Genomic DNA, 10,006 nt, shown 5'->3' on the forward strand with positions numbered 1-10,006 from the left:
AAACCTTCCTTCTTCTGAGGTCCTTGATCAGTACCTGTAAGTATTCAACTACGTCTCCTCTTCCTCATACCACAACCTCCTTTTCCCCCACATTGCCACCTAAAAGCTGTATTTTCTTTCTCTTTTATGCTTAATGGTATCAGTTGCTTGTCAGTTGGTGTGACCTGTTCTAGTAACTGTATTTAGTTCTTAGTTAATTATAGACCTATCCTAATACTGATGTTGAAATTGAGATGGATATTACTAGTTTTAATGATAAAGTATTCGAATTTCATTCTCTTCAGGAAACTTCATTCATTCAACAAAATCTCTTGTTGAAAGTAACAAGTTTGACTAATCTAAATACTTGCAAAATCTCTCTTGGCAATCTTCAGCTTTTTTGCCTTTCCTTTCATTCATATTTAAAAGAGAAACACTCTAGTGCATATTTTAGGCTATTATCCATCTAGGGTGTGAAAAGTAAACTGCCTTCCTTCTCTAAGGAAATATGGATAATATTGAAATCAGATAGTGACATAGGAAACTGGTGGCAGAAATTTTTTGTCTGTTTATCCCCAGCAAGTTTTAAGTCAGTTACCGATGACTGAGCCACTACCTCCTCTGGAAGTTGGTTATGGCTCCACTACTCTTTCTGTGAAATAATAAAATTAGTTTTCAACTTCCTTCCTGTCACTGTGCGATTATGCCCCCATATTCTTATGTTTTTTATTAATATTAAGAATACTTCATTCTAGAACCTTATTCACACTCTTTAATACATTTAAGGATTTTAGTCAGCCTTTCCTTCTGCCCTGTAGGATGAATACATAAACTTCTTATAGTATTTCCTGATGTTTTGTCTCTCAGCTCTTGTACTATTTTTGTTGCCCATCTCTGGGGTCTGATTAAATGGTACTTAGGCTCAATGTTAAGTAGCCACAATGAGGTCAGTTATCGCCACTTGACACAACTAAGGGCTATTTGTTAGTGACCAAATTGCAGGTGTCCAGAACAAAAAGTAAGCACTAATATATTATATTTTTATGGATGTAAAATTTATATGTATCAAATAAACATATGTATCAATTAAAACAGTTGTCCAATTCTGAAAGAGAAACATATTGATATTGTTTCTAACTCTCGCTGAAGGTTCATCACTCATATTTACCTGCACACTTTGGCTCTGGCATTTGCTGTAAAGGAGATCAATGAACATTCTGGGATGTTACCCAACATTAGCCTTGGTTTCCATATCGCTTCTCACTATACTGAGGAAATTACAACTTATCAATTAGCAATGGAATTTCTATCTACAAAGGATAAATTTATACCCAACTACAAATGCAATGACCAAACCAACACAGTAGCTGTCATTGGAGGACCCCGCATTAACACCTGTCTCAGCATGGCAATCTCTCTACGCAACTACAAATTTCCCCAGGTGAGATACAAAAATGGAACAATATGAGAGGCTCACCAGCTATTTATTATGTTCAAAAGGTGAGAAATTGAAATGAAAATTAGAGCAAAACCATTAATAAGAATATGTTGAGTGGGCTGTCCCATTTTTTGCTTGATGAGTAACGTCTCAGATGTAATGTAAAACTAATTTTAAGCCATCGTATTTTTGTATCCCACTCATACCCAGATATTGGGTTAAGTAAACAAACATGCATTGTTGTTGTTTTTTTAAAAAATTATATTGTACATGGATTAGATTGGATCAACTAGTTACAAACAACACTAGACTCAACCACCATCTAGACCTCATCATCTGCAATAGTTTAAACTCAATCTATGTTCTTCAAATAAATGAAACCTTTCCCAATAGTGGCGACAGCATGATTGACTTTTGTCTCAATTTATATTCTTACAAAGACCATAATAATGACAGAATCCCAAAATATAACTTTAGAAAAGCCAACAATGATCTCATAACTGATGACCTCTCATCCCTTGAGTGGCAAACTCTGTTCACTGGATGCAATCCTCCCAACAAGCAGTTCGGCTTCAAAAAAGATTTGCAAGTCTTACACTGCAAAAACATATGGACTACACAACTCGACCAGGGTAAAGACATAGATGTAATTTATATAGACTTCTGTAAAGCATTTGATTCAGTGGTGCATGACAAACAACTTCTAAAACTAAAATCTTACGGCATTTCCAGATCCCTGCACAAGTGATAGCAGCATTTCTGTCAAACAGGGAACAAGGAATCAAAATAGGGAGCGCTTTATACGCCTGTTAACAGCAGTGTCCCCAAGGCAGTGTATTAGGACCTACACTCTTTATACTTGATATAAATGACCTTTGTGATCATATCATTAGCAATTGCGCTCTCTTTGCTGATGATGTAAAACTATTTAAAACCACCGACAATGCTGCTGCACTACAAAGAATTCTTGACTATGTGTCAGAATGGTCAAACAATTGGCAACTCCAAATCTCAATCAACAAATGCTCTATCTTACACATTGGCAAAAACAAATCAGAACAGCAAACACAAACTGGAAGAACATGACATCGTAGATGACCCTCATTCTGTCAAGGACCTTGGAGTACTCATCTCAAATGATCTAAGCCCCAGCGCCCACTGTAACAGCATTGCAAAAAAAGGCATTCAGAGTTGTTAACCTAATCTGGTGAAGCTTCTTCTCCAGTAACATTGAATTGCAAACTAGGGCATACATTTTTTTTGCTAGACCAATTCTTGAATATAGCTCATCCGTCTGGAACCCACACTGCCCACTATCAGACATTAATACAATCAAATGATTCTAGAGATATTTCACAAGTAGAGTCCTCCACTCCTCTGCTCACAACAGAATACCCTACTTCAGCTTCAACCACAACAACACAAGAGCACACAAGAGACACAAACTTGTGGTAAATCGCTCCACACTTGATTGCAGAAAATACGACTTCAGTAACTGAGTTATCAATGCCTGGAATGTGGTTTCTTCCCCAAACTCCCCAAATGTTAACCTTAGACAGTCTACTGTTGACTTCACCCCATTCCTAAGAGCTCTTTAAGGAGTGTGTATAAACACACCAGCATGCCTATTGTATTCGAATTCATTTCATGAAATGGCCCTTTATTCCTATGTTCTTCTGAATTTCTCCATTTAGATCTCCTATGGATCAGCTCCATTGATGAATACTGAGACAGCAATGCTTGTCAAATGGATGTTTCCAGATGAAACCCATCAATTTAAAGCAATATTGCATTTATTGTTGCATTTTGGATGGATCTGGGTTGGGTTGATTTCTCTGTTTGAGGAAGATAGGGACAGGTTCATTCAAAAGAGACTTCCCATGTTTTCAGAGAGAGGAATCTGCTTTGACTTTTTAATATGTCTTCCCCAAATGGTGTATGGTAGTGAAGCTGCTAAAATGATGGAAAATGCAGAAAACAGATACAAAGTGATCATGGAGAGTACGGTCACAGCAGTCATTTTAAGTGCTGAAATTACAGGCATGATTCTTTTGAGACTAATGATCAATTTTTTCAATTATGATAATATTCCAAAAGAAAGACAGGCCAAAGTTTGGATCATGACAGCTCAGATGGAATTTACCTCCATTTTGATGCAAAGACAGTTCCACATTGATTTTCTTCATGGTGCTCTTTCCTTTGCTATTCACTCAAAGGAATTGACCGGATTCCAACAATTTATAGAGAGGAGAAACCCATACTTTGATAAAGAAGATGGTTTCACTAGGGATTTCTGGAAAGATGCATTTGAATGCTCCTTCTCCAGTGATATTACAGATGGGAATGCTGAAAGGATCTGCACTGGAGAAGAGAAGCTGGAGACTCTTCCTAATTCTGTCTTTGACACCACCATGAATGGACATAGTTACAGTCTCTACAATGCAGTCTATGCTGTGGCACATGCTCTGAAGGCCATGCGCTCTTCCAAACTCAAACGGGGACGAAAAATGAATGAGATGAGATGGAAGCTCTTCCTCCGATCACCTTGGCAAGTAATCTTGGCTAATACAAAATTTGGGGAAATCTTCAAGTACCAGAATAGGAGACTAGTTTGGTGGTTTTTAATATTTTTTTTTTGATGTTATAACACTTTATAGTTAGTTTTGAAAACTGTACAGTGTGTGGTATTTTCATATGAAAAAATATATAATCATAAATGCAATGCATAATTATAGAGTGAGTTAGAAATATGTAATATATGTAACTGGTTAATAATAATAATAATAATAATAATAATAATAATAATAATGCACCAAAAAACTAGGAAACTAATGACAATGCACTATAGTTTACATCCACGTGGTGATACTGATAGACTGTACCTGCCACGAAAATCAGATGGCAGAGGATTATTACAAGTGAAGCAAATAGTTGAAGAAGAAAAACATGGACTGGCTGATTATTTAAAAGAAAGTCAAGAACATCTATTAATCAATGCAGTGGCAGAACAAAGCACTGCATGGCCAATTTCTGGAAAAAATAAAAGATAAAGTGGACAGTGAACAAACTTGGTTATGGTTAACAACAGGTACATTAAAGAAAGAAACAGAGTCACTAATCCTGGCTGCGCAAGAACAAGCTATCCGCACAAATGCCATTAAGGCCAAAATCGAAAAATCCTCTGATGATGCCAAATGCAGACTTTGCAAAGAAGCTGATGAAACTGTTGATCACATACTCAGCTGCTGTAAAAAAATCGCACAGACTGATTATAAATTGCGGCACAATTCAGTAGCACAAATGATCCATTGGAATTTGTGCAAAAATTATAATAGTAAAACAGCAACAAACTGGTGGGAACATCAGCCTGAAAAAGTCACAGAAAATCAGATGGTCAAGATCTTGTGGGATTTCCGTATACAAACGGACAAAATACTGGCGCATAATACACCAGACATCACACTGGTTGAGAAAAATAAGGTCACAATCATAGACATCGCAATACCAGGTGATAGCAGGGTCGCCGAGAAGGAACATGAAAAAATCGCAAGATACCAGGACTTAAAAATCGAAATTCAACGACTATGGCACAAACCAGCAGTGATAATTCCAGTGGTAATTGGCACACTGGGTGCTATTCCAAAAGCACTGGAATTACATTTAAAACAGTTAAAAATTGACAAAATCACCATCAGTCAAATGCAAAAAGCCGCACTGCTTGGATCTGCACGCATATTACGAAAATACGTTACGACGTCCTAGGCTCCTGGGTGGGGCCCGACTAGTAACCAATGCCAAATCCGGCGAAACAACTGGCCGCTGTGATATAATTGTATAATAATAATAATAATAATAATAATAATAGAAAAGAAAAAAGTTTGCTTTATTGACATTGCAATACCTGGTGATGCACGAATTGAAGATAAGTAGCAAGAAAAAATCACAAAATACTGGGACTTGCAAAATGAAGTTGAGCGACTGTGGAAAAAGAAATTTAGTGTTGTCCTGATTGTAATTGGAGCCCTTGGAGAAATATCTAAAGGACTATCTCACTATTTGGTAATTCTAAATTTATCAGATTTGAACATTCTGACTCAGCAAAAAAAACACCCTACTTGGAATAGCTTATATCATTCGCTGTTACCTGAACAGTTCCTAGGTGCTTGGTTAGGACTCGAGCTGTTGAGCTACCAACCAGCCCCAAAGGCTGTGAATCTCACCAAAGATTAACCACATAATAATAATAGTAATAGTAATAGTAGTAGTAGTAGTAGTAGTAGTAGTAGTAATAGTAGTAGTAGTAACCACAACAACAATCATCATCATCATCATCATCATCATCATCATCATCATCATCAAATTTTTGAAGATGTACCAGGTTTTACATCCATCAAGAATTTCATAAAACATATCAATAAATTTCAGCTTCTTGCAGTAACACCAGTGGAGTCGCAAAAAATTGTCCTACTAAGAATATGATATATTTTAAGAAGATACTTGGTTGTTACCTAGGATGCTGGCAGAAACCTGTAATAACCATTAGCACCAGTAAATGGTATTTGGGACATATTTTTAATAGTTCAGTTGACTGAGTTTCAGGTATAATGAATAAAAATAATAAGAGAAAATATGAATAGTGTTTCTTTAAGTGAGTACCAAATTTGTCAGTGAATCATATGAAGAAAATTTCAAGTTTTATTTGTTAATTAACACCTCAGAGAATTCTCTCTTGCCTATACTTTATGGCAGAAAAATGAATTCACAATTTCTGAAATGGTTAGTCTAAGCAAGGTGATCTTTCAGACCTCTCCTTTTCTGGATTTTGTTTTGGAATGAGAGTTTTGGAATGTTGTTTTGGAATGAGAAAAACCTGAGAGTTTTTCACCTGAGAGTAGAAAATGCATTTGATAAAAATTTAGTTCTTTTTCAGCTAAAAACAGTACAGACTGGGGCAAAATAGAACAGTTTAATGTTTTATTCAGTTTAGCTTAAATATGAAGAAATAAATTGAAACATTCCCATTCTCTTCTAAAATTCTTTTTTTTTGTTTCTCCTTCTCCTCCTCCTCCTTCTTTAGCTGCATGATTACTTGCAACAAGTCTCCTTTAACAACAGTGCTGGAGAACAGGTTTCTTTTAGCCCCAATGGGGAATTAGAAACTGGATTTGACATTTTCAACTGGGTCACATTTCCAAACAAATCCTTTCTGAAAATCCAAATTGGAAAGATTGACCCCATGGCTCCCCCAGATAAGCTCCTTACCATTTCAGATAAGGAAACCGTTTGGCCTCTCATATTTAACCAGGTATGTCTCATTTTTTCCTTTTCCTGAAATTATTAGCCACGGATTCATGGAGTAAATGATTAAACAATCACAATTACCACAACCTTTGGAGTAAGAAGGATTTAGCAGTCCATATGTTATTCATTGCAGGTAATTCTCCACTTACATCACTTCACTTAGTGACTGTTTGGAATTACAATGATGCTGAAAGAAAGGGTGTAAAAGTGTTCTTCACATTTACAAAGATTGCGGTTCCCCCATGGTCATGTGATCAAAATTCAGATGCTTGGCAACTGACTGGTATTTATGACAGTTGCAGTGTCCTAGAATCATGTGATCACCTTTTGCGAGTCATTGAGGAATCCAGATTCACTTCACAACGGTGTTACTAACTTAACAACTCTTTCTGTTGACCCTGAAGCGAACCTGGGTGAGGCCATCTTTACGGCTTTAGGGTTGCCACTGGATGGGAGGAGGAGGAAAGAATTTGGTTTTTTTTAGGAATCTACCTTCCTCAGAGTTCTGCTCCCTATGGGTGCATTACTTGGAACGCTAACATTCTCACTTAACAACAGAAACTTTGGGTTCAATTATGATTGTAAGTCGAGGACTATTTCAAATATGATAGAAAACTCATTTAAAAAGAGGATGCGCATATATATATATATATATATATATATATATATATATATATATATATATATGTACACACACACACACACACACACACACACACACACACACACACACATATACATATATATATATATATATATATATATATATATATATATATATATATATATATATATATGGTGAATTTACACAAGGAATAAAACTGGAAATTGCAACACCAATGTTTGGATTATATATGAAGAGTTTGCATATGTGTAATTGATGAAAAGAACAATCTGTCAAAAATACATTCTTTCTGTGGAATTCTGATTTTATTTATGAGCAGACATTACCTCTTTCCATCTGTAATAAGAAGTGTCCTCTTGGCCATAGCAAGATAAAAATGGAAGGAAAATTATCTTGCTGCTATGACTGTAAAATATGTCCAGAAGGGAAAATAGCTGATCAATTGGGTAAGTATTAAATGAATCAATGATAAAATAAATATAAATGCGGATTTATTTTTAATAATTAAATATTTGAGTAAATATTAGGGTGATTGAATATGTTCAGCTTCACATCATATTGAAAAATTTGATTTTTTTCATGCTTCAGTGAGCTATTTAGTGATAAAAGCAATTAGTTTATTCTAACTTGGAGCATCTGTAGATTTGAATTATAAATAGTTTTTTCCAGATATATTATTTTTGCAAATAAAAGTATTTTTGCATTGGTAACTGGAAATGAAGATGATTCAAAACAATAATGCTTCTATGAATGACTTCTTTTTCAGACTTATATGACTGTTTCCCATGCCCGCAGGGTCAATATTCAAACAAGAATAATGATAGTTGCCTTCCAAAAAGTATAATTTACTTAACTTATCAAGAACCTTTGGGGATTTCTTTGGCAGTGATTGCAGTCTCCTTTTCTGTCATCACAACTGCAGTTCTTGGGATATTCATGAAATATCAGGACACACCTATTGTTAAAGCCAATAATAGGAACCTCACTTATAGCCTTCTTGTTGCTCTCCTGCTCTCTTTCCTTTGTACTCTGCTCTTCATTGGGCAACCTGACCAAGTGAAATGCCTCTTGCGACAAACTGCTTTTGGCATCATCTTCTCTGTAGCTCTTTCTTGTATATTGGGGAAAACAATCATAGTGGTCCTTGCTTTCATGGCCACCAAGCCCGGATCCAAAATGAGAAAATGGGTGGGGAAAAGGCTGGCTATCCCTATTGTCCTATCTTGCTCCTTGACACAAATTTGCATTTGTGTGATGTGGCTCATAATTTCTCCTCCCTTCCCAGATTCTGACATGCACTCCATGGCTGAAGAAATTGTTCTACAATGTAACGAAGGTTCAACAGCAATGTTTTATGCAGTGCTTGGCTTTCTGGGCTTCTTGACTGCTGTCAGTTTCACTGTGGCCTTCCTAGCCAGGAATTTGCCTGACAGCTTTAATGAAGCCAAATTTATCACCTTCAGCATGTTGGTCTTTTGCAGTGTCTGGGTGTCATTTGTTCCCACCTATTTGAGTACCAAGGGAAAATACATGGTGGCTGTGGAGATCTTCTCCATTTTGACTTCAGCAGCTGGTTTATTGGGCTGCATCTTTTCCCCCAAATGCTATATCATTGTATTGAGACCTAATCTGAATAAGAAGGAGCAACTAATGAAAAAATGAAACTGACTTTAAACCCATACCCTTTGACGGAAATCTAATTAGTTGCTTTCAGGGTAGAGGTTTTTTTTCCCCCCTCAAATTTGAGATTTGGCTTTTTTCATTCCATTAGTACATCAAAAGGATGAGGTCTTTGCAAAAGATGGCATTGGATAACTTATTCTCAGTTTCCCTGAGAAACTACTCTTATTCATAATGACAACTCCTGTCCCACCTTTGTCTTCTTATTTAATTATGGGGCCACTATTATTCTTATGCCTTGGATAATTCTGCCCTATTGAAATTAATGCATAAAGTGGGCATTGATTAATCTTGATGGTGAAGGCAATAATTGTAGACATCCATTTCATTGTTCTATTTATCTGAGTGTATCCATGCACTTTTTAAAATTACATATGAGTTTTGGTGTGATATATTTTCCTGGAATTTATTACATTTAACTCAGCTGATTGTGTTCCTGGATGGGTTCACAATATTGGGGGCATAGGGGAGGGAGGATCATGTGGAATCCTACCATTATGGTTATTATTATTTAGTCTATGATGAGAACATGACATAATAGCAGTAAACATACACACAATTCACATAATTATATATACAACATATATAGGGGTATGGCAGTGGCTTCATAATTGGATGTCCAATTCTGCTATCCAAGCACTCACCTCTGGTAGAGCTTTGGGCAGATCTTTTAGGAACTAGAAAATGCACATTGTGGGTAATCTTACCCAATATGTTTAATAGTTTACATTAAAGTTTGTAATACTTTACATCTTCTTTTCTCACACTTATTCTGGTGTAGAATTTTGGGCAGTGTTTGTTTTTACTGATGGAGATGAGTTGCATTGTGAATTCATTGTCTGCTCCTGGTAAAATCCTGATGTAACTGAGATTCCACGGACAGGATGGCGTAGAGATTAATAATAGACAATCTATTAAGACAAGTACAAGAATTGCATAGTTAAAGGAAATTCCAAGAAAAATAAATAAAGAACAGTACGTGC

At 36.0% G+C, this 10,006-nt stretch overlaps 1 protein-coding gene across 1 annotated transcript; it reads left to right on the forward strand.

Annotated features, from left to right (window-relative positions):
- Nucleotides 1-3,168: 3,168 nt before the first annotated feature.
- On the forward strand, nt 3,169-9,005 carry LOC116520779 (vomeronasal type-2 receptor 26-like). Its single transcript, XM_032235117.1, has 4 exons — nt 3,169-3,969; nt 6,495-6,722; nt 7,663-7,789; nt 8,110-9,005. The coding sequence occupies exons 1-4, from the start codon at nt 3,169-3,171 to the stop codon at nt 9,003-9,005; spliced, it is 2,052 nt and encodes a 683-aa protein (XP_032091008.1).
- The last annotated feature ends 1,001 nt before the right edge of the window (nt 9,006-10,006 follow it).

Source organism: Thamnophis elegans, chromosome Z, assembly GCF_009769535.1.
Source record: "Thamnophis elegans isolate rThaEle1 chromosome Z, rThaEle1.pri, whole genome shotgun sequence".
NCBI classification, from domain to species: Eukaryota; Metazoa; Chordata; class Lepidosauria; order Squamata; family Colubridae; genus Thamnophis; species Thamnophis elegans.